This window comes from Macrobrachium nipponense, chromosome 40, assembly GCF_015104395.2.
Source record: "Macrobrachium nipponense isolate FS-2020 chromosome 40, ASM1510439v2, whole genome shotgun sequence".
Classification (NCBI taxonomy): Eukaryota; Metazoa; Arthropoda; class Malacostraca; order Decapoda; family Palaemonidae; genus Macrobrachium; species Macrobrachium nipponense.
The window spans coordinates 37849874-37875066 of record NC_061101.1 but is presented as its reverse complement, the minus strand read 5'-3'; the positions used below and the strand labels follow the sequence as shown (position 1 = coordinate 37875066).

At 39.3% G+C, this 25193-nt stretch overlaps 2 protein-coding genes across 4 annotated transcripts in view; one reads left to right on the top strand and one right to left on the bottom strand.

Moving 5' to 3' along the window:
• Positions 1–787: 787 nt before the first annotated feature.
• On the top strand, positions 788–23232 carry LOC135212094 (failed axon connections-like). 3 transcript variants are annotated; one of them, XM_064245471.1, is made up of 5 exons: positions 788–1238; positions 9150–9352; positions 20197–20329; positions 20559–20696; positions 21211–23232. In XM_064245471.1, the coding sequence occupies exons 1-5, from the start codon at positions 906–908 to the stop codon at positions 21604–21606; spliced, it is 1203 nt and encodes a 400-aa protein (XP_064101541.1). In that variant the 5' UTR covers positions 788–905; the 3' UTR covers positions 21607–23232. The 3 variants fall into 3 exon arrangements, with proteins under 3 accessions (XP_064101541.1, XP_064101544.1, XP_064101543.1); XM_064245474.1 differs by lacking the exon at positions 20197–20329 and adding an exon at positions 19533–19665; XM_064245473.1 differs by lacking the exon at positions 20197–20329 and adding an exon at positions 19118–19250.
• The window catches only part of LOC135212095 (nicotinamide riboside kinase 1-like), a 113288-nt gene continuing 110929 nt past the window's right edge, over positions 22835–25193 (bottom strand). The window contains exon 2 of the mRNA XM_064245475.1: positions 22835–24727. Within this exon, the coding sequence (XP_064101545.1) occupies positions 24000–24725 (726 nt within the window). The 5' untranslated portion in view covers positions 24726–24727 and the 3' untranslated portion in view covers positions 22835–23999. The remainder of the gene's footprint in view (positions 24728–25193) is intronic.

Genomic DNA, 25193 nt, shown 5'->3' with positions numbered 1-25193 from the left:
TGATGACAGTTTGCGCTGTAAAAGATTGGGTGTGCGGTAATTGTAGGCGTCGCCCCTACCTCGATGCAAACCCCTACGGGCTACGGCCACTCCAGTGACTCCACTCCGCTTCTTCCTCCCTCCCTAACAAAGCTCCGGAGGAGGGATCACGCTACTTGAGCATTTCAAACAGAGCTCGGTTACCCCAGTTCTCATATTCGAGTCCAATTCATCAGGAAGATACATGCCAGTCACTCGACTGTCTCTGCACGCACCATAAACCTTTCAGTGATTCTCTACCATACATATTCGCTCGAAATTAACACAAGGGAGATAGGATGAGAAAGGTGAACAATTGCTGTCTGTAGCTTATACCTACATGGATTCATAGAGATATTCTGGTATTTGTGTGGATATATTATTATTCCTAGTCTATAAACTCCCGCTATATTTCTTTCGCTATCGGCGTTAATCCAGAATTGCTCGTTGTCAATGATAGTTCAACTATCATCCAGCGGTTGTTTTGACCATTAGCGTATCTTTAAAGATGGCGGGTCGTCCCAATAGTCAAATGAGAGTCTTACAGAATGTGCCGAAAAAATTTGAATGCTTTGTTAACCTCCATTGGTAATCGGTATTACGTAATGAAAAGGGGAGACTATTGTATTTACACGTATACAAAAATATAATAGTCTGTCAAAAGTATGATTAATAAAGAGCCGTGTAATGTTGACCAATAGGAGAGCACAGGAGTCAGCTTGCCGTGACGTCACTAGCTTGGCTTGGAAGCTGGGTGGTGGTGGTGGGGCGTGGTTGAAGCGGCCAGTTGTGTGACAGGAGCGGTCGCGTTAACATCGTCGCTTGTATAAGTTTTAGCCGTTGTAACTTGTACTTTACGTTTTGGCTTGGTTTTATATTCGCTAATCATGACGACAGAAACTGAAACTAAACCTGCTGAGCAGACCGAGGAGAAGAAGGAAGAAGTGAAAGAGGAAGTAAAGAAAGAAGAGGCAGAAAACACCGAAGAAAAGGCTGACGACAAAGCTGAAAAGGCTGATAAAGAGAAGAAAGAAGACGAGAAAAAGGACGCCAAACCGAAGAAAGAGGCACCTCCGCCTAAGCCAGCTGTTCACAAGCAAGATTTCGAGAAGGATGTGGTTTATTTATATCAATTTACCAGGACACCGGTTCTGCCTTCACTCTCGCCTTATTGTTTAAAGGTTGAGACTTGGCTAAGACTGGCCGGTATTAAATATGAGGTGAGTAGGCTGCACCTAGGCCTCTGGTATTATTTTATTGTGTAGGAACTTGTATATGCTTAGTTTAGCCTATTCAATTTGATAGGGAACAGCATTGATTTTTGTAAACTTCTCTCCAGAGCAAAGCTTTGGTTAGGCTTGGCGATCGCCTGTGGTTGAAGTGGGCCGTCGAGCGACTTGGCCGCTTGTTTGAAGTTTTTAATTTAAAAAGTGGCAGAGATGGGTTGTTCGTATTTATTTATTAAGAATTTCTGTTTACAATAATTTTAGGGAGACTTATGCATTAATTGAACATCGAAAGTTAATAGTTAATCCCTTACAGACTAGACGCAGTTTTCGGTACTTTGTTCTAAATTAGCCTATTATTTTCAGGTCGCAGTATATCTATCCTGGTAATTATGCTATACTTGAATTAGTTATTCTTGATTTTTGGATGGAGAGGTCCTATTACCTCGAAATACCTGGGTGACCGAGCAAGGAATTTGCTTTGTGTGAAGGCACCCGTTTCTGCGCATGTCGTAGTCCGGGCTTGGGAGGACCCGGCAATTTCAGAAAACCCGTTTACTGTTCGTTGGATTGTTAGAAAGGTGTGATGGTGTTTGGCTGATCTTTTTACCTACGTAATTTTTATCTGAACCGTTTTTCCAGAGCTGGTTTGTGAGAGCGTTTTATTTTGTATTTCTGAGTTCGCTTTTCTCATGGGGAAGCTTAGGCCATTCTGTTAACTTTGCATGCGTTTTTTTTCCTTTTTTAGGAATAACAAAATAAAACCTACCGGTAGGATAGCAAAACATACCGGTAGGATAACCGCTAAATTTAATTGCAGTCCAGGCTTGATGGCAATCGAGTTTTATGGTTTGAAGTTTAAAAGCCATTGTCTCAAAGCAAATGAAGATTCGTGCAGTTAATTTCTCAATCTGTAGACAGTTTGAACGTTACCTTCGTATTAGTATAACCAAACATGTTTGAGGTATGTATGACTAAGCTACGACTAGTTTTTAGCGAAATTGAAAATTTAAAGTGGTGGTTAAGTACAGGTCAAATTAGTTTAATGTATGAGCCACGTTTGTTCACTTTCATCGAAGATATTTGCTTTAGTAAACTTCTGTTATCAACAGTGGTCACGGGCCCCTTGCTTAAATGAAAGTCTACGGTTTCTGCTTGTGTCCTGTGTAAGTATAGGGTTTCTCTCTGTTCAGTTTGTTGGAACAAATTTAGTCGTGACGGCATTTTGAGTTTAGATATTTTACTAATATTTCTTCATTTGAAGGTGCTTGGTTAATGTCTTGAACTTTATACTAGGCAGTATACGATTTCCTACATATTTGGTTCATAACTTTTGGATGGCCCTTCAGGTTTTTATGGTTTCATAGGTTATCCAAGTTGAATTGTTAGCAGTTTCTTTTTGGGGGGTTTGAATCTCTCTCTCTCTCTCTCTCTCTCTCTCTCTCTCTCTCTCTCTCTCTCTCTCTCTCTCTCTCTCACCGGAAGTGGTAACCAACCCTTCATTACGTATTGAAATTCTGACGCCGTGGCAAGTTTGATGTTAATTCCTGAAGGTTATATATAATATATCTATATATTAATATAATATATATATATAAAAAGGTAAATATAAATACATTTTTTACAAACTAGACATTTCCTTCAAACAAATTTATACACATATGTATTTTATAACTATTCGTTTAGTAAAAGCTTTAGGCCTCATGGCTGCCCTCTAACCTAATGGCCATAGGCCTCTTAACTGCCGTGTTAGGGAGAAGTAAAAGGAGGGCGATGAAAGATGGCTGACAAGACTTGTATGGGATCATTGTCCCCAAGAGGCCTCCTCTCCCAACACGCTTTCGGGTTGGTATGGGCCGAGAACTCGAATTCGTTTAAAGTTTAATGTCATTTTTTTTAATGTGCTCGCAGGATTGGAGTTGATATGATAGTGAAAGCAAAAATGAAATTTAATTGGAAAGATCTGAAGTGCATTTTTTATCGTATTGAACGAATGCGCTGCTACTCGCTGGGAAAGGCTTATAATGAAGTATTGCATATTCTGTTGACTTCACCTTCGGCAATCTATAGCTTCGAGAATGCTGATAATAATTATAAGTAGCTGTTCATGCTCCTTCGATATTGCTTATCGGCCATGCTCCCCCCATCCCCCTCTCCTCTTTTCCGTTACCCCTCCGCCTCCACCCCCGCGGTCGCAACTTCACCATCTCCCCGCCTCATTTTCCCCTCCCCCCACCCCCAGCCCCCACCTTCGTAGATTCTGGTGATGGGTAAACCGGAAGTTCCGGTGGGACGCCCATCTGTGAACCTGTCATTTGCTCACGTTTGCTCCTGGTGCCGTTGCCTACGTTTCCTCGACTTGGTGTTTAGTTATTTCCATTCCTCGAAACCGTGACTGTTGAACTCAAGATGTTTAGAACCATGTTTAAGGAATTGCGATTTATCCTAGACGTTACTTGAAGTTTATAATGTCACTGTGTTTTATATATATATATATATATATATATATATATATATATATATATCTATATATATATAGATTAGTATATAATATATATATATTTATAAATAGATGGCAAGGGATGGAGGTTTGATATTTTATCTGCTCAAATTAGTATTTGATTTACTAAGGTTACTCTAGCACTAGAAGAACTCACGAAGAGCTGCTTGATTCCCCCAACCTAGCGTCAATTTTTATAGTCTCCACTGCACGTTAGTTTCGTGTTGACTGCTCACCAGAGTAATAGTTACATTTCATCTCTAAAGTTCAGCTAAGACACTTATTGTAGTTTGATCTTCGTTGCGTGTCAGAAATATTGTGCTCTTATTTCCCATACCGGAAATGAATAGGCATGTATGGAGCCCAAGGCTGTTTTAGAAGGGAAATGAGTCAACTCATGATGCGTGAAGAGCAACAAAGCTATCAGCTGTTGGTTCCACTTATTTTCCGAATAAGCCCCATCCCCTTTTCGTATTTCCTGTTGAAAACTGCTGCTATTACGCCGGGACTTAGTGGTGTCATTCGAACTGGGTGCGTCTAGTGCCTGTGTCAAGCGAGATGTTTATAGTTCAGGATTTTTGGTACATCGCTGTATATAGGCATGTTGGATGTCTTATTTCATTTGATATTTCTTGAGGATTGTTAGTTTTTTAGGCCAAAAATAGCATTTGAATATCTTAGTTTTCATAAATGATTGAACATGATTGAGGTTGATTGGTTTAATTTTTGGTAAGCTCGTAGCTACTGTGGTAACCCTAGTCGTAGATTAATTTTATGCGTTTATTCGTCATTGGATTAACAGTGCAGATTGTCATGCAGTAGAACATCGATGATAAGATGTAACCAGTTGGATTTTTCCCTGCCTGTGTCTAGACCTTTATTTAATTTGTGTTCGAACCATCATATTGAATGTGATCAGTATGAATTTTTTCCTAAGTGTTTCAGAAAAGTTGTTTGAAAACTATTTAGTTTAGTAGTTTTGTGTTTGCCAGTTTCTGATGTACAGTAGCTGTATAGATCGTATTCCACGTGGGTCATCATTGTAGTCAGGGTATGTGGAAATTAAAGAAGTGGGGAGGGGGGGTAACGAAGTAGTTAAAATTTACAGATTAAATTTGGCGAGTCGTAAGATGGTTGTTCCATAGCGGGTATGTGAACACTTATCTAAAATGTAACCACAAATCAGATTGTCAACACCAGAGTTCAGTGTCCGAGCTTCCCTTGAAGGGGTTATTTTGATAGTCCCTATTATACAAGCGATAATGGTCTGCTTAAAAGTTAAATGGCTCTTTCGGTTGAACCTGTTTCACCCTCCCGGCCAAGCATCACCCATTGACCTACCAAGATGATTGCTAGCTTGGTTACATATCCATACATCTTGACTTGGAGTGCAATTTGTCGCCAGATGTGTTTAACTCTACAGTATATGGCGCTTAGGCCTAGTACGTTAAAAGCTTGATAGTTTCCATAAAAGCTCTACCCAAATAAAGGTTGCCTGCATGATAATCTCATCGGAATATCAGTTTTGTTAGACTCCTTAGAAGACTGAAGGTTTTGGAGGCTTTACCGGCCAGTTCCAAATACCTCTTTTAAGACCAGTTCAGTTTTTACAATATTGTAGAAGGTGAGGTGGAGCAGGAACGAGACCTACCTGTAGGTTGAGGGGTTCGCTTCAGTGTCCCTCCCTGTGGGAACCGCCACCGCGTCAGAGAGGCGTCGGAACATTGATTTTGTGACTGAGAAGGTTGGGTTGTTAAATAAATAATGCAACCTCTGTCAGTGATCTCTGGGTTTTACGTTTACCTTTGGACGGGGAAATGAGGAGGGAAGTGGAGTTCAAACCTTGCTGTTGGATGGGTGCTGGGAATACCTTAGGGTTTTGAGTAGACCACCTTACTCCAACATATAATATATTTTAAGGATGTGTGGAAGACGACGTATGATTGGTCCCTATCAGACTTTTATTTCAGCATATTTTAGCTGAATGTACACGTAGAGTAGGTCGTGAATAAATTGTTAGGGTAATTTAGCTTAATAGAAAGAAAACTGCGGTTTTTCAAAAGAAGGATTACGTTCCCTGTTTCAATCAGTTCAGTTAAAATTGAAGGTCGTAAATGATTAGACATGGAATATAACTCATAACTGAAAGAAGCTAATGCCCCCCCCCCCTTTTTTTTTTATTTTTTATTTACTCTTAGAACTTGGTTATATATTAATTCATCCTGCATTTCAGTCCATCCATCCATTACAAGCTTGAGCTAGGGGGAGGCACTTGGGTTTTACATTTTTTTTTATATAAACTTTCCCAATCTCTTTTTCATAAGCAACTTTTATTTGAAATTTGAGTAATCATTCCTGGAATGTTTACTATTTTTATAATCGTTCCTGTTGTTATTTTGAAATAATTGACATGGATGGTAATTAAGTATATATGGCGAATTTTTATTTTTAAGTTTAGCTGTTGATAACTTGCAAGAACTCGGGAGCGTTGTCCTTGGGTTTTTGTGATGTATTCTGGTTAATGGGCTCTACTTCCTTACTCTGCCAAAATTTTCATGTTTCGTTAAGTAGAAAGGAATTTACTTGACCACTAGGTAGACGGCCTTGTTGTGGAATTACTATATTGCATGAACTTTCTTCGCGCGCTTAGTGACAAATGTTAATTGTTTTACATTGGAGATTACTGTTCACGACTGAAATCAGTGCTTACTTATATTACTTTTGTCTTGATTCCGCACGGACGCTGGTTGATAACCATGCATTTGTTTTAAATGAGTCTTATTTTCAATGAGGACCAAGTAAGGTTTCAAGTACTGTAGTGTAGTGCCAGTTTCCTCCTAGTTGTGACCATTAGCAAGACCCAGAATGAGTTTCCTTATAAGGCTTGAACTATCTTAGCAAATGCTTGGATTACCTTGTTCATAATTTTAGTGTGTTATTTTATGCTTGTGGAATGTGTTGCACAGAGGTAGAAGGATTGGAAGGGGAGTTGGTCCTTTGTTCCCCAGCGCCCCTCAGTCGCTGGAGGCCTCTCGCTTTTACTGGTGGAATAGACGCGCTCCATCCAGATGGTCCCTTGTTTCAGACGGCGATGAAGAGGAGAACCATCATTAAATTCTCTCACTACTTCTCCTTTCTGGTTCTACATAACGATCTGAGGTTTTACGGCAATCGGAGAAAACTTAGTTTGGGATTGGAGTTTGACCTAGCAACAGATTTAGTAATGACTAATTGAAGGATATTCTCGTTTAAAATGTGAGAAGTGCATTATACAAATGGCGTGTAAGGACATACGCGGCTAAGTGTAAGGCTGGGAAAGTGAGAAATGTGTATTGGGTCACGCGGCGGCATCCCGTGCACGTGCGTATATTGATCCAAACGTGTTTGTCCCTCCGTGCTCTCCCACCCCACCCCCCCATCCCCAACTTGCTTCCCCTCTTTCTTCCCTCAATACTTCATACTTAGTCTCCTTTCCGTGTTTCACTTCATTCTTTTAGGCTTTGTATCGATACTGCCTTGTTACTTATTGCACAGCTTCCTCCTCTAGTTGTGCATAAGGGAACATAGAAAGTTTTAATGCTTGTACTTGAAATTACCTTGTTGATTTGTGAAGCGATATTTACCTCGTCATTATGGTCTTCAGTCGCGAATATTCAGTCTACAATTTTGTATATTTGAGCAAAATGTCTACATCATCCTTGACAGTTGTCCCGTTTTATATCCTCTGCTCTTGCTCTCATGGTCTTCTCTCCCCTCTTTTCCTCCGTGGGTGGGGTGAACCTTGATGTCTGGGGCCAAGGGTGGGGTGGGGGTGGGCACAAGCAGACGGGGGCTTTCACACAAAGACTCGTGGTACACGTCTGCGCCGGGATGCTGCCGCCCCTAGCACCCAACCCGAGCTCCCTCTCCAGAGTTGCTTCTTTGCTTATCTACATATTAGTCGATAGCTGCTGAAATATGAGTGGTCTAATCTGTTCATTTCATTTCTTTAGCTTATCAGTGATTAGTGAGGTAGTCTTTTTGCTTTTAGTACTGGGCGTTGCTGATTGCTGTCATCTCAATAATCGAAGGAACTGGATTTTGTTTTATGAAAGCATTCATTCTTAAAGTTACTTGCTGTGGTATTTCGAAAGTATTGGTTAATTTCCATGTATGTTAAGTAATTGTGCATACCTTAGATAAAATGTCCTTTGTCCGTTGAAATCATCTTTGAATTGGTTACTAGAATACGAGAAGTGACCGTGACATTGCAGTAACCCGGAAAAGAATGATCACAAATTTGCCCATCGTTGAGATTTGTAATAATTGATATTGCCTTTGCTTTGGTCACGCGACGTCGTCCCGTGATGTTTCAATGAACACCGCAAAGTAATAGGGGCATGAAGAAGTTATTAATTTATTCAGTCTTTCGTACTTTAGGGGAAGTAAGGTTGTTAACCGGAAAATGTTATTCGTGAAGATATTTTATCGTGTATTTGGAGTAGTTAATATCGGAAGAGCTGGCTGTTTTACCTAATACCGTCTGGGAAAGTTTTGTTGTCATTTTCTCCTGTTCTGTAATTTCCGTAAGAGACGACAAGCTGTATGGAAAGTTTATTTTGGAAATTTAAAATTTTCCATAGGGTGTGGTTTATAACGAACTCGATTGTTCACGGCCATGCTCCCATTTTCTGAGTTTCGTGTCTTATCTTAAGGAAAAGCAACAGGTTGACTTCTGGCCAGAGAATTTGACGTTTCGCACAAGTCAGAGTGGAAGGCCGCAGCTCCAAACGTGATCAGGCGTCAGGTATTTGTCTCCTTGCCTAATAATGCACGATTAGAGTATTTCTCTATGGCCTTGTATAGAGGTCTGGGTTTTATTGCATCATCGGTGCGGATTTGGAAGATGTCGACGTACTTGTGACATGAAGTGGTTGCATTCTAAATTTCAAAAGGTTATCAAAGATAATGTTTAAATGTTCTACGACGGTGTGTGGAAGGAAATTTTCAGCCATTGAGCAGTTGCCTTTTCTCTTTCTCCTTATAGTGCGTAAAGTTTGCTAAGGTAATTGTTGCATGGAATCTTGCATAATACTATGTAGGATGGACGGAGAGCTCCAGAAAATGTTTTTAAATGTAAATTGCGCTCTCTCTCTCTCTCTCTCTCTCTCTCTCTCTCTCTTCTCTCTCTCTCTCTCTCTCTCCTCTCTCTCTCTCTCTCTCTCTGTGTTTTGGGTGGGGGGTGGGGGGTTGGTGGTCGGTTTTAAGACAGTGCCAGTTGGCAGTTTTGATTCCAAAATGATTAATTGCCAGACTACATTGATACCCAAGCATTCAAGTTATGGCATGCATCCAATTTGTTTTCAGTGTGACTTTTCAAGTTTACTTAAACTGTCATTATTGATATTTATTTCTTTTCTTTACAGAATGTAGACCATAAGATGAAGTACAAGAGCAAGAAGGGCCAACTTCCTTTCGTCGAAGTCAACGGAGAAGAAATCGCAGATTCCGCTATTATTATTAAGGAGTTGGGTTCCCGGTACAACCAAGATCTGGATTCAGGTCTTACTCCCGAACAGCGCAATGTAGCTCACGCTACCATTTCAATGATAGAAAATCACTTTGCTTGGTGAGTACTAATATTTGCAAGATTATGTATTCATGTTTCGTTCCCAGAGGATAAGGTTTTTATAATTGAATTTTTATCTAGAATATATTTGGATTTTATATTAGATATGTTTTCATAGTTTTAAAAGCACATTTATGTTCCAAACACTAGACTCTTCACTTTGATGTTCCAGTGTTTTCACGTAGCAAAGTTCACATCTTAATTAGGTATATATAAGTAAATCATTTCGTGATTTCCATGTCTGTTATAAGAGGAAATTAAATTTCACTTTTTGTGCGACTTATTTTTTACCGGTTGGAGTAAAATACTTGTATAGAATGGGAAATATGCGCTACTATTCGATTAAGATGTCAGGCGATCGAAACCTGAAATAAACAGACCAAAGGAATGGTGGCGTATGGCCTTCACCCCTTTAAATGGATGTATTTTGACGGAGGGAGGTGCATGGTGGAGGGTTTGGTGTTAGAGGGAGAATTGGCTGGTCACCATGGAAACCCCCTCCCCCCACCTCTCTCTCTCTCTCTCTCTCTCTCTCTCTCTCTCTCTCTCTCTCTCTCTCTCTCTCTCTCATATCAAGTTTCCTTTAGTATTGGTCTGGCCCATTTAGATAGTTTCTTTTTGGAAATTAATTTTTTTTTACGTGTAAATTTGTTGATAGTAACTGACAGAAAGCTGAATGTTGGAAGTCCTGATGAACTGAAGGGTGCACTTTTGGGATTAGTTTTATTCAGATAGGTAGGAGCTGGATGCACTGCAGTTCCGTGAATGGTTGTTTAATTAGGTCGATTAGTACTGGAGCAGATTGGGGACCAGGTTGGTTATACAAAAAAATAGCTGTTGTAAGTACTATTTTGGTTATTGTAGGAACATATTTAACCGGGAAATCAGTGAGACTCCAATCGTCTAATTTTGTGTTCCGTTTTGGGCGTTTATGGAAATGTGGTGTCAATTCGAACTGTTGAATCCGTAATGTCACCTGTGTGGCAGCGGTGCAAGTAATAGGAGTTCCTTGTGGGAGGGCAGACGTCAGGTTTTATGCCTTGGTTCACGTTGGTAACTTGAGTCTGAAGAAGTTGTGTTTGGGGAGGGGTGTTAGTGTGGATGGCTGGATAATGAAGGGGGGTTGGTCTCCCGACTCCCCAGCAAAGGTAAATATCCACACCTGTATTTCTCTCTGGCTCTCAATTTAATGTACCCGAGGAGTTGTCTTTTGGCCCAGCAGTTAATATTTTACTGGGTTAATACTGTATACCGAATTGAACGCGTGCCCTTTCATTCTAATTTGTTTTGTTGAAATAAGTCTCTCTCTCTCTCTCTCTCTCTCTCTCTCTCTCTCTCTCTCTCTCTCTCTCTCTCTCTCTCTCTCTCTCTCTCTCAGAACGCAAGTGACGTGAAGTATCATTTAGATGTTATTCTTTGTATTGGGAAATCCAATTCAAGAAAAATTACAATTTTTTTAAGGGTAATTTTGGTCATTTTCATAAAAGCCCAGTTAGTTGTGCATGAGCTGGAATGCAGGATATGTTAACAAGGGATTACGCGAGGGGGAGGGGGTGCTGGTAATTTTGTGTTTTAGTTTTAACCTTGAAGAAATTGAATGTGGAGTTGAAAGCTGCTGCTTTAAGAATTGGACCGCCGGTGTCTGAGAATTTGAGAAGGGCGAGAGATAAGGAACTTCAACCCGGTATTGGAAGTTATCAGAAATAGCCGGTTAGTTACACTCAAAAATTAATTGGTGCACTAAGGTTTTTTTATACATTAATATTTTTATGCAAACTTTGACGATGCAAAAATGGGAATTTTTGATTAAATTTACATTTATTGATGGACCCAAAATTATACTCGAGCTGTGAAGTTTGATTAATTTTCATGAATTCATGGATCATACCAGCAGCTTTATTTTTAGGGTATTTTTCATCAGTCATGTTAAACTTTATAAGTTGAAATAATAGTAGTCACGTTGACATGGCATAATGGACTCAGTCCTAACTAAAGTTGTCATTCTCCATAATCTTATAGGAAATTATGTAAGCCTTTACTTTGTGGTGGATTAAAATAAGTGTTTTTATTATTTACTGCTATAATATTGAAACAGTATTAGTTACTGCTGTAATATGGAAACTTCTCATCATCACCAATGTCTTGTGAGGTAAACTATGAGTGTTGGTAAGGAGTTCCGCAAGGTTACGTTCTTTGTAATGTGGGTGACGCAGTGAACCCTGGAACGGGAGGAAGAGCTGAAGAATTAAGGGGAGGGTGTAATGTGGGTCAGGAGAGTAATTGCTGTGCCTGTGGTTAACGCTCTCTGTTCGCTTCTACCATTAGACAAACTCGCCTGCCTTTTATTTCCACTTCCTTTTTTTCAAAATTGTTTTAAACTGTTAAAATAAGGTTGGGAGATGCAACGAGGTATTTTGACCTAATATACAGTGAACTGTATGAACATCCATTATCTATGTAATTCTTGTGATTCCCAGTGTTAATGTCTAGACATCTGCCTTGCAGCATGAAGCTTCAAATCCTAAGTGCATAAACTGCTAGGAACTTGAAAGCCAAGTTGCATCACTTAGTATTGAATTGGGTTGCTGGAATTTTCCTGAAACGCTTACTGAACGAAACAATGTTCTTAATGCACAAATCGATTTGCTCGTTACTGTAGCACCTTAAAAGTTGTCCGCTTGGGTTTGAGTATTTTCAAGATTCCAGGAATAGATTAGATGTACGGGAATAATTTAATAAAGCAGCTCCCCCCCCCCCCCCACTGTGCTTATTGAATGCTTTTGCAGCTGAGATGGGTTATTGAGATAGTAAGTTTTAAGAATAGTCTGCTTGACAGTATTTCGATGCGATTTTCTCATCGAAATTGTGTACCTCCGTGGATGACCTTGTAGTTTTCAGTCTTGTAGGACAGGATGAAGTTCAGTTAGTCGTTCAATGCCCGGAACTTGATCAACGCCATTGAAGTCTGAGCTTTATTCAAATTATCGCCTATTCGGTAGTAGCTAATGGGCTTTGTTTTGAAAGTCTTTGCTTGTTACTTTCCTGGCAAGTATCGAATTGGAACAAATTGTATCTTGCAAATATATTTAGTAGCATTTCCAGTCATTGGGAATGTTGCCTTGTAAGTTTAACCATAATATTTTGGTTTTTGTAACTAAAGTAATTGGTGTGATTATGCAGGACAACCACTCTTGTTCATTGTTAATTTTGTTTAGTGTTTCATAATCATTTTTGTCATTGGCGCGGCTTGGGTCTTTATTCCGGTGGGATGGTTATTCATGTAGGATGGTTCATAAAGAAAAGTCCGGGAATATCTGTCCAGAGACTAGTTGTGGAACTCCCGAGTGATATGGCAGCGGCAGTCCTTAAGATGCTTGTTGGGTGGAAGGGTTTTTGTGGGTGCTCGTTTGGAATGTACAAGGCTGGCGCGCTCAGTGGGTCTGAGGGAGTGTGTCCTGGGGTGGCATGTACAGGAGAGGAGAAAGGGGCTTTTTTTTGTTGTTGTTGTTGGGGTTGTGGGGGTTAGTCACTGAGCGATGAATTTTATTGGGAGAGAAATGGGTTTCAGTCGTACAATAGGGAGGGTTGGGGTTTGGAGAGCTGTGGTTGACTGAATGGAATAGTAGATGCGATACAGTGCCTGCTGGATGACAGAAGCTGCAAATCTCCACAATAGAGGAGTTTTGCACATTATTAGATAAATGTAACCTATGTTGAATTTCGATGTTTTAGTGTCTAACTCCAGGCGGGGAAGGTTGGGATATCTGGGGGAGCTTGAGAATTTCAGTATCATTACAGTTGCTAGACAGTTGGATGAGCAGGCTATGCCCCTCGGTGACATTGGGACGGCGTTTTCGCAGGTGAGTAGAAATCTGTTAATGCACATCACTGATCTCATTGACAGAAAAGCATTAATAAGTTTTGGTTTCTTTATACCCCACGTTTCATGTGTGAAGTCTATAAACATGCACTTTTGAACGTAGCATTGTTGAGTGCAGAGGACGAGACCAACTGCTGGGTCTGCGTTTGGAGAATGGTGGGTGGGGTAGGGGGGTAGAGATGGGATTTATCGTGTGTGCGTGCGTGAGTAAGTGAATCTCCCGGCGATTATTCAGTTAGTCGGCTCACATCTGATAGTGAGTCACAGACACAGACTGTCTGTGTTATACAGACAGGATTACTACTAGTACATATGGTGGTGGCAGGGATGGGCTGCAGTTGGCACCCCGGCTACCCCTTTTCCTTCACGGCGTGATCACTCGAAGGAAATGTTCTGTTGAGCACTACATTATTTTCCCTTGCCGGCGCTTGATATTGCAGTTTTGTGTGTGTGTAACTGCGTGTAGTTTTTAATACATGGCCGGTCGATATAATACCATTTAACAACAGTTTTACCCAAGAATTGTTTCACCTAAGTGGTTTACTTATAGGTTAAGGGTGGAAGATTTCTCTCATGTATTCAGGCAAACAGGTGGTTCCTTAGTCTCGTCATATGCCGCATTTCTAAAACTTGAAGAGGCGTGAATCCGGTGTTGGGATGCCATTGTTGTGTTAAACCAAGGATATATATCCATAATACGGGTGTGTGAATCTCTACCCATTGATTATTACATGGATGTTGCCTGATTATGTACTGCCGAATGTTTATTGCTTTGTGCGTATGTGGATTGTCTTTGAAAGGTACGGCCGATGAGCTTTGGTTTAAAATCTTTTTCGACTTGAAAGAAACACTGGATTGGATGAAGGGGAAGTAAGATTTCACATCCCTTACAACAGATTGAAGCGAAAATAAAAATGGCCATTAGATTTTTTTTATTTGCCGAGCCAGAAATTACAAAAACTTAGTGAAAGCCGCTTCGTGGCGATGATGTATCATGATGGATCAATTTTTTGTGTACATATGCAGGTAAAGTCTTTTAGATAAAAAAAAAAAAAAAAAAAAAAAAAAAATGGCCATGGTCCACGAAAGGTCCAAAGTATTACATATGAATGAATATAAGAAAAACAATCAGAATACCAATGTCTCGTGAATCCAAGTTATCAAGGAAGCGGAATATTGATGGTCTACAAATGCTTGGTATTAAAATGATGCCACTGCACCCCTAATAATGGCTTCACCCCCCCCCCCCCCGCGAGGGGAGTGAATGCATTTAATCCACCGGCGAAGCAACAAGGTGGTTCGGGAGCGCTGCGTTTACCCATGGCCCTCTTAATCTTAGATAATTAATTTTTGTGAACTGTTATTGCATTATGTTGCGCTTTATAGGATAGTATAATACTGTAGTAGTCTTGCTGCTGCTGTTGGGAACTTGAGTAATCGCATGAATGAACCAAACAAAAACTCCTTTCAGTTTTCTTCTGAAGATTGAAAAAGAAACCCACAAAATCGGTGTATAACGTGTTTACTTGTAAGTATTTACATTTTGTTTTACTCAGCATTCTAGGGCCTGAAAGTACTCGAGTGTTGAGTAAAATAAAATGTAAATACTTATAAGTAAACACGTTATACAGTGATTTTTTTTTCAATCACATGAATATTACATCCCAAACTTTTTCTTTCCCTGATTAGTATTTGTAGTGGTGGGACGTCTTGACTGACTCGTGATATTCAAATCTTGGTCGCTGGTGACTTTTGTAGTATTTGGAGTGTAACGAACGTAACAGGTGCCTTTATTATTTGTCATGTGGAGTGCAGGACACTCGCTGTCAGCTTGCTCCTGCGTGGTACCTACCCCTTCCCTGACAATCCCACACGCCCACTTTAGCTTGATGCGGGTTAGTGGACCGTTGAGCCAATGATGGTGTGGTAGGCCTCTAGTTGAAAGTGTATTTTGAAAGTGAGCAGTTTGATTCGTCCTTTTCATTAGCTAGTAGATTTGTTTTAGGCAATCAATGTGCGGATGCCTAAGCATGATTTAGAATGCTGATGTAATTAGTAATTTAAGAAGTATGTTTGCAGATGGTAACCGAGAATTTCGCTTTTTTAACAATGCTAGAATTAGATTCATACATCTTGGCTTTTACGTCCGCATGATGTTATTGTATATATTCGTGAACATTTGTTCGTATAATATCGTTTACATTTAGTTAACAATATTCGATTTTAACTTTGCTCATGTCAATGTGCATTCTGGCTGCGACTGTTTTAAAGCATTGAAATACTCTTACTCTTGATGTTAAACCTTTGGAAATTCTGCTTTATTTCCAATCCGTAACATTTCATTTTCACCGAATAGATCTTCCCTCATCCCAGTTCACCCCAAGCCGTTGTTCCTGGTCACTCGGCTCCCTTCAGAGCTCCTTTAAACTCCCCACCACCCACGCCACCACTACACCCCAAATCCCAAAATCATCCCAGCTAGTCTTTCTCCCCCCCCCCCCCCCCCCCCCCCCCCCCCCCCCCCCCCCCCCCACCACCCCCCCCCCACCCCCACCCCCTTCAACGACATGTGTTGCCGACAGTGCTCTGTGTCTGTTCCTTTGTCAGACGGGGAACTATGAGCTCATTCGGAGTCAGAGCATTTTGGACGCTTTTTAATAAAAGCTCATTTAGAGCCAGGTTGTTTATTTTTTGCTATTGATGGTTAAGTTATAGCAACTGCATATATGCAACAATGCGATATTGACTTGTAATAAATAGTTACAACAGCAGGCATTTTACCAACTACCATGTTTTTTATAAACAGTATTTGGCAGCGGACCTTAAAAAATATTTTAAATGTTTTCAAATTTGAAATAATTTATAGAAAAATATCTTGCCAGTGAGTGAAATATCTAGCATGAAGCACCTATTAATGGGCCGTTTCAATTTATTTAGGTTTGGAAATTAAAGTTCGCACAGTTGTTCGCTGTTTTAGAGAGGGAAAAACTAGTTAACGATAAGGAAGAGCAACTTTGAACTTGTTACTCTTTGAGCCATCGTAATGAGGATCTTGCTAGGAAATTACTTATTAGAAACAATACATGTACTCGTCAGTAGGTACAAAATCGGACGTGCAACAGAAGCAGTTAGACATCGAGCACGAGTTTCATTTAAAATGTACGCTGATGAGAACTTGAAGGCATGAAGTTTTGTTAAACTCGAATAGCTGCTTTTGGTTCTGTTTTTACTAAGCGGTTTGCGAAATTTTATAACTTAATTATTAGTGTCCGTATTTTAAGTTACCAAGTCTGGCTGTTAAGCCAACTAGGTTTTCCGTAGGAGGAGGATGATGTGGCCCTGGTGTTGGGAATATGAGTCGTGTGGTCTGTGGTGATCTTAAGCTGGGGCGAGATGGACGGGAGGGGTTTTTCTTTGAGGGTATTGTATTCCGCTTGTATGAAGGTTTTTGTCTCCAAGGCAGTCTCTTTTTTTTTTTTTTTCTACCTTTAATTTTATTGCCGGTTAATGGTTTCTGGACATTTACTTAGTTATGGGAGAAACTATCAGGAATTGGTGGTATATTAAAATAGCCCTGGTGTTTGATTTCTTGATCGCAGAAGAGACCTTTTAAGAATTCTCGAATGAATTTCCTTGGGGGTAGGTAGCGCATCCCTCATATTAGGTTACCGCCACAGCAGACCGACGCGCTCACTGCTGTTAGACGCCTTCTCCCCCTCCCCCCCCACACTGTACTCTACTCTCTGACCACATTGTAGTTTCGCTGATTTAGCTTCTATGCTAAATATATAAACATTGTTTACAGTAATCTTGCCGATAGATTCTGTATACGGTACTATTGCTTAAGTTACCTTCGCACGAGTTAAGGTTCTGTAGGTCGTTGATCTGTGCGTACGTAAACAGCCCTTGAATTTCCCAGTCCTCCACCACCCTCATACCCCCATTCTCTCTCTTCGTCTCTATTCTGCCCTAGTCCCTTACACGGACCATCGGTGCTATTCGTTTTTAAGCCATTTTGAACCCTAATAGCTTAACTGGTAAGGGTCACAGTTGTCCATGCAATGTTCACCCGAATTACAGGGTGTACGTAGGGCGTATCCTGTGCGCGCAGTGTTCCATGTTGCCTGAGGCATTGGCCAAAGTACAAGCCGAGCATATTTCTGTTCCGAAGTCCATCTGGCTGATGACGCTTGTTGATGCTTCGAGTTATATGATAATGAATTTTGTTCATTTTTTCCGTAAATGGAAAGCAAAACCATTTCTTCCTCTAAATTCGGTGAATGAGGGAATGAGTATCTGGAATATGGGGAAGCCAAAGGGGAAAAAAGGGGTAGCCGCATGAATTGGCAACACAAGCGTAAAGAGGCAGCTGAGAGAGAGAGAGAGAGAGAGAGAGAGAGAGAGAGAGAGAGAGAGAGAGAGAGAGAGGTGATGGGGAGGGGAGATGGGATTGGGGGACGGAGGAAATGGCAATAAGTGGTCTTAATGAAGAAAAAACTGCCTCTTCATAGATTTTTTAACTTTTAATTTTCTTTGGCCGCTGGATTTTAGCTTCGAATTGTATTTTAAATGTAATTTAAAAGGTTAGTAGCCAACAAACTAAATATTATGAAAGTATAAATAAATGGAATCAGTCTAGTTTAGTATTTTCCATTTGTTAGATTGCGGTTCAATTAAGCATTTTGACAAAACTAAAATGAAAGACTTCTGCATTTTAACTCATTTTTGGAGCTGTATGTGCGTATGCGCCAGAAATTGTCAAAGCCAAATGTAAAAAGCATTGACAAAAATGCGTAAATATCGGTTCGTCTGAGAGCCACGATGGTCGAGGGAGGAAGAGCGCTGGCGTACCAGCAGCAGCGCAGCAGCAGCAGCGGCAGCTCGCAAGTATTGATTGTGGGTATATGAATGCACCGGACAGAGTAGACTCAGACTCCGGGTAACTATAAAATGCAGCATCCGAAGTAAATTGAACATGTTTTAGATGTGTTGACTGTGCTGTGACTTGGACCATTAAAGAAAGTTTTCATTTAGTCAAACTAGTATTATTTAAAAGATTTTTTCCAACTCTGGAGGAAGAGTTTGTTGTTAACTTGTTGAACCACCTGTGGCCTGTTGCACCACCTGCCAACCCTTCACTCGATCACGTATCCATTCTAGAGCTTGTCTCTTGGGGGAAGATGCCAGTAATGTTTTGGTGACGTCAGTGCGTCAGTAGAAGTTTATAAAGAATGCAACGAAAAGCAGATAGTGAATGTATGGGTAGAATGTTGAGCTTCTTGATATTGAATATAAACTGCTCCACGATCCTCCAAAATAAAAAAACGTACACAAATCTTGTAATCTGTGGCATACAACTCATGATGAAGTATAATTAGGAGATTATTTGTAGGTAGTTGTGTAGTATGAAGTGGGAGGGAAGGCAGCGGGAGGGTGTAGTTGGTTGCTATTGATCCTGTCTGGCCACAGTCTGGCAGAGCTACAACCCCTAGCTGGAGGTGGAGGGAGACACTTAGGAGGGTTGGGAAAGCCGAGGATGCTGCCTGCTGCTGCCACACCACCCACCACGCCCACTGTGCCACTTCTCCTCCTCCCCCTCCTCTAATGGCTAACCTTAGGATGAATATCATACTGTTAGATTTTCATGTAGATATTCTAATATGTTTAAAAAAATTCTGACCATAAGAATTTTTCTAGGGTTTTAAGGGTCTCGCTTGTTAGTATTTTCCATCATCAAGACCTAGTTTATATTTCATTCAAGCTTTTTAGTGCATGGTTATATAGTTGTAAATCATTTTTTTTTCCGTTACTTGGAGTGCCTTCTTTATGGTTGTGGCCTTTTAACCCAGGTTTTGGCATGGAACCCTATTTTTTAACATTTTCAGGGTGGTGAAGTCTACCATGTGCAACAACCCAGATTTATGTATTCAAGGATATAATTTGGATTTGAAGCAGGTGATCCAGCGAGCTTTACCTGCAGTGATTCTAAACTTCCTCTTTAAACGTAAATTAAAAGCGGTGGGTGTTGCTAAAAGGCATTTTGACTCGACTGGTGCAGTGACCCCTTTGGGAAAATGTTTTCCATAATATTCAAATGTTCAACTTTTCCTACTCAATTAGCACGTCTTCAAAATGGGAATTTTAACACTGGCTTTGCTCTCTTAACTAATATATGTAGGAGATTTGCATGAACTAAATTTATTCTGTACTCTTGTATTGATCTCAATCTGTACTAATGAAACTAATGAGTTGCATCTTTAGCATTCATGGTAAATAGGTAATTGGGTGTTTTTCACAAAGGGTTGTGAAATGGTGGCGGTGCCGATGCCCCGGTGAATGGGTAAGGGCAGCCAAGCTCAATCTCCAGCAAGCACTCAACACACGTATCCCAAATGCTGTCCTCAACTTTGCCTTCAAGCTGCGTTTCCGTCAGGTCAGCGCTCAACAAAAGTGGTCAACACTCATCTCTATAAGGCTATAGTAACTGCACAATTGCTTTGGTCTTCCAAAACCACAATTGTGTATTACTGTATTCTTCATGTGTTAATTTTTTTTTTTTTTTTTTTTTTTTTGTTTCCTCAACCTGTAGCTTAGCACTAACTTGCTTAGTAACCAGTAACTACTGCTTTTTTTTCTCTTTGCTGCTGCTGCTGCTGCTGCTGTTGTTCCTGTCACTGCTGTTCATATCACTTCCACCATTAGTGTCCTTGTACAGGCAGCCAACCTGCAGGAATCCCCCCGTGGCGTGTTTCGCACATTCATGGCCAGTCATTAGTGGACAGAGTTTCCCTGTTGACTTAACAGCTTGCAAATCTTGGGCTTTTTTCCTTTTTTTTTAATTAGTTTGAGAAAAAATTCAAGTCCAAGTTCTTGCAGCTGTTCCATGTTTTAGTAAAATAGTTTTCACTTGGCAATAACAGCCATGAACAAACCAGCATGTTGCATGGGTGTCTTTTTCTTGTAGGGTGGTTAAGTCCTGGCGCACAAAGAACCCCGCTGGCATGCTGGGCGCCTACAAGATGGACTTGCAGCAGATAACTGAAAAGAAGTGGCCAAAGCCAGTCCTTGAATTCATCTTCAAGCTAAAGTTCCGGAGGGTAAGCTTCAGCCTGTCTGCCTTGCTGCCCTCCCTTCTCCCCAGTGTATTTTTGCCTGCTTTTGCTTCCTCCACTTAGTGTTACTGCCCAGTCTGTGTTTAAATTTACTATATGTAGGGTAGTTTAAGTATAATTTGAAAATGTTATATTTGTTTATATATGGGATTAATTATGAAATTAAGGAGAGCTCTAGTAGGAATTGTTTTTAACTGCTTGTTCTAATGCACAGGCTGCCAAGAAGGTCCGTGCTCATGGTATTGGTGTTCACAAGCCTGAAGAAATAGAAGAATTTGGCCACAATGACCTGATGGTTCTTTCAGACCTCTTAGGTGATAAACCTTTCTTCTTTGGAGATGCTCCCACGACGGTAAGAAAATTTTTTGTGGTTTTTTGTACCAGCATTTCTTATCTTTTTAAATGTCCATAGCTTAACAATGCTACTTAAGTACTTCATTATTACATAGTTGATGATGTAGGTAGATCAGTTTTGAATATTGAAAATTTTATCTCTATATGACTTAATAGTTCATGTAGTATTTTTATTTGTAACCAAAAGTTTTTCTAGTTTTTTGTACCAGCATTTCTTATCAATGACATTTTTTAAATGTCCATAGCTTAACAATGCTACATAAGTACTTCATTATTACATTGTTGATGATGTAGGTAGATCAGTTTTGAATATTGAAAATTTTATCTATGACTTAATAGTTCATGTAGTATTTTTATTTGTAACCAAAACAGGAAAGTGTCTCATTATGAGGTGTGTATTCAAAGGTGATTTTTGTTTACTAGAAGCTTTAGAACAACTTTGCTGCCAAAAAAAAAAATGCATGGTATTAATGCTTTAATTGTTAACCTTTTTATTGATTAATTTTTTGCAGTTGGATGTGGTTGCATTTGCTAACCTCGCTCAAGTTGCGTTCATGGACAAAGAAGTTAGTTATTCACTGCGTGATTGGATGAGTGAAAACTGCAACAACCTTGTTGAGTTCTGCAACAGGGTGAAAGAGCGTGCTTTCCCAGATTGGGATGAAATGTGCTCCAATCTTGACTTGAATTCTCATCTACCAAAACCACCACCCAAGGAGGAAGAACCTGCTGAAGAAAAAGAGGAAAAAACTGAGAAGACTGAAAAGACTGAGGAAGACAAGAAGGATGAAAAAGAAAAGGATGATTCTGAAAAAGAGAAGGCTCAAAAGGATGAGAAGGAAGGAGAAAAAGAAAACAAGAAAGACAACAAGACAGAAGAAAAAGAAAAAGAAGAAGAGAAAAAGTAGAGATATTAAACTTAAGTACGTTGTTGAATGCGCAGTCGAACCAAATCTATTTGTAATATATGTGATAAATGTTGTTTGAAAGCTTTTTTGCTTGATACACTTTGTATAGATCTTGTTAGCGTGGAACACAGCACCTCCCTGTGCCGACATAGTCGTTAACATTTCGATGGCCACTATCAGAAAGGAGCTCGTTCTTACCTTCATGTATGGGAGAGTTCAAACAGTAAAGGACATAAGACTAAATGGAAGGGTGTGTCATTTGCAGTTGTTCAGTTGAATTGAGCAGCAATTAATAAAAATTAGCTTTACTGAGACCACCTTTACCTTGCTGTTTGAACTGTTACCAGCCACTCATTTGTAGATTTTTTTGGTCTCAGCAGATGTTTTAGTAGTTTTAACCAAACTGCTCATTTTCTTATATGAACATGACCAGATTTATATACAGAACTGTATAAACCTTAGATATTGCCAGACAAGTTGAAGGTTTGAACTGGTAGTCAAATTTTCTGTGTGGCATGAAGATAGCTTTTAGGATTATTCTGAGTTGAATGAGTTTTAATAACAGTATTATCATGGGAAATGAGTTAGCTATACCTGTAATGTTCCATGACAATGAAATTTTTATTTCTTCTTTTTTAAACACTTATTGTACTATTAGTTTGTACATTCCTAGATTTTAATAAGGCATCTAGAACATTTTGATAGTTTTTACACAGGAAGTTATTTTGTAATAATGAAAATACTCAATCTATAGGTTCTCTTTGATACCAGAGGGAAGACAGACTCCCACCGCTTTTTGTGATAGGATGCTCATGGCCAAGTCCATAACCTATCTGAGGTTTTTGACCTGAAACACCACCTGGCTTGGAACTGTTATTGGAAATAGTCATCTCTTCTACCCTGTACAAGCATTGATGAAACTGAATTGTAGGGCTGAAAATCATTTTGAAAATAGGTCTGAAGTAGAAGTAGAAAACATGTTACCGAAGTCAGGAAGACCAAGCACAACTGTGAATTGGGTCAGAGTAACCTTTTGAGGTGTCCACGACTCGAGAAATTCATTCATACAAGGACCTCATGTAGACTATGCTTGGCAGTTTGTAAGACCCCAAGACATATACGACACCAAAATTATAGAGGACCTGGTGCCGTATAATCAAAATTCCAAGTAAGGCACAAGGACTTTTGAAAGAAAGTTTTGGAAGTGCTGATAGTGAATTATATGGTCTTTGTAAAGAAGAATTTTATACAAAAAAAAGGAGCTTGCACAGTATTTTCGGTCTTAATGTGCTGTGATACCAAAACAAACCAGTTTTGTAAGAAGTGCTAAATAGAAGTAAGCCATTAATACAATGAACTTTGTAGCCTTGCGCATAGTCCAAATTGTAAAAATAAAAATTGCTCTTAATTGCTAGTGATGGCTAGAGGAATCCTGGAAGTCTTGCTCTAGACCCTTGAGTGTATGAGATAATGTTTGTACCCTAGCTTTTTGTACACTTGGGACCCTAAAGCTTAAAGCATTGGTGTTGTAGACATATTTGGCATTTCTTATTATAGGCACATACACCACAGTTATGTATACAAACGTATTTATGTTCCTCAATATATGTAACCTTTTAGGAAGAATGCATTTTACTTAACTCCTTTATAGCCTAGTAATATTGTTTTGCTGCATAATTTACAGTACTTTGCTATTCCCTCCACATGCTCTTGGATGAAAACAAAATTGAAATAATAATGCTTGTTAATGTAAAGAACATGTATACTGACTAAAACACTGAAGAAGTGTGTAAGAGTTCTTCACAGAACTTGACCTTAAGTGCAATTTTACAAATGCTCCCAATTTATGCATATTTGCAACTGGCCAAATTGACTGTAGTAGAGCAGAAAAACATCTGGACACTTGATAGGAAAATGATCACTTAATGTAGAGAAACTTAGGTTGTAACACTAACAAGACTAAGATAGTGATATTTTCAGTTTTAAAATTAGATACACCTGCAATAACTACCACATTACAACCAAAATATCCCTCTCCCAGACAACTTTTTGTCAGCAATATAGTTAAACCTTAGGTTATGATCTGGTAGAGAAGAAAAGTCATTTTACACCAGACTTGCACGTTCAATACTTTTGGGGTAGTTGAAAAACTCCCAAGGCTTTGGACAAGTGGGTTGCCAATTCAACATTCTGTATTTATTTACACCATGAAGGATTAGGAAATTACAGAATTAACCCAATGTGTTTTTAAATTTTTTTTTAACATAATATACACTTGAATTTTGTAAAAAAAAAAATTTTTAATGAAAATTTTTTATATAAAAAACTTCAACTATAGAAAATATTGTCTATTCAGTTAATGGAATGTGCTGCTGATGAAAAAAAATAATAGTTCAAACTAAACTACCCAATATGTCTTTGAAAATATGTTTGTAAGTATCTTCCAAAGGGTCAGACCCATCAATGAAATCTATATTCTTAACAAGACTGCACATTTCCTGGAAGTGTTCTAAATATTTTGGCCACATACAAAATTCAAAGTAACTTTCAGCATCCATGCCGGGCGACACAAAGGTACGTCTTTTGCGCCTTTCCCAACATTCCTCTTTTGTGAGAGTTATAAAATACATCTTATCACATAGTGGAGGTATATCAGAATGATTTAACAAAAGAAAGCCATCAAGTATCAGTACTGGAGATAATGAGTTTTCTCCTAAAAATCCATGAAATGGTGGTCTTGGCGACTTTACAGCTGAACCAATAACTTCCTTCCTGTCACGAGAATGTAGTGAACTGCTTACCTCAATATCTGCTGGATCATTCAACATTATGTAATTAATATCAGACATCATTTTGTTCATATCAATGCTGTTAAGTGTATCCTTATTGTATCCAGTAAGAGGTTCAGGGGCCTTCAAATGACCTTTATAATCATTTGGAAGAATGTATTCATCCTGACTAAGATGAATCCTACTTGCTGGAACATCCTTTAGGAGTTTCTCTGCAATGGTAGTTTTACCACCACATGACACTCCTGACAGAGCGATGACAAACCAGTTTTTGTATACTCTCCTATTTTTGGTATCTGTACGTTGACACTGAATTACATGATTGGCCATACCTGTAACACAAATAGTAGAGAAGTCTCGTTAACATATCTGTATCAAAGATGGAGTAATAAAATTAGTACATAAACAGTACCACAACTTTGTTTAATCTATACTTGAACATTATTTTATTAATTCCGACTGGATATTTCATATGCTCAGTGTCATATAAGTAACTGCTGTATTTAAACTTGAAAAAAATAAATTGGTTTAGGACCTTTTCTTGAATTCCATATTTCTGATATCTACAGTACTTTCCTTGAGAAGGAACTTTCAAAAATGGTGTTATGAAGTTAAACTTGTTTCAGCACTACTGGTTGTGAGAGAAAATGACCAGTTTTTAACGTAGTTGAACACCTATTGTTTTTACATAGAAATTGTTACATTTCATACATTTCATAAATATACATTTGTTCCTACACTATACAAAACCTTGGTCTTTACATTAGGAATTACCTTCCGCGTAGGGTGGAATTCGGC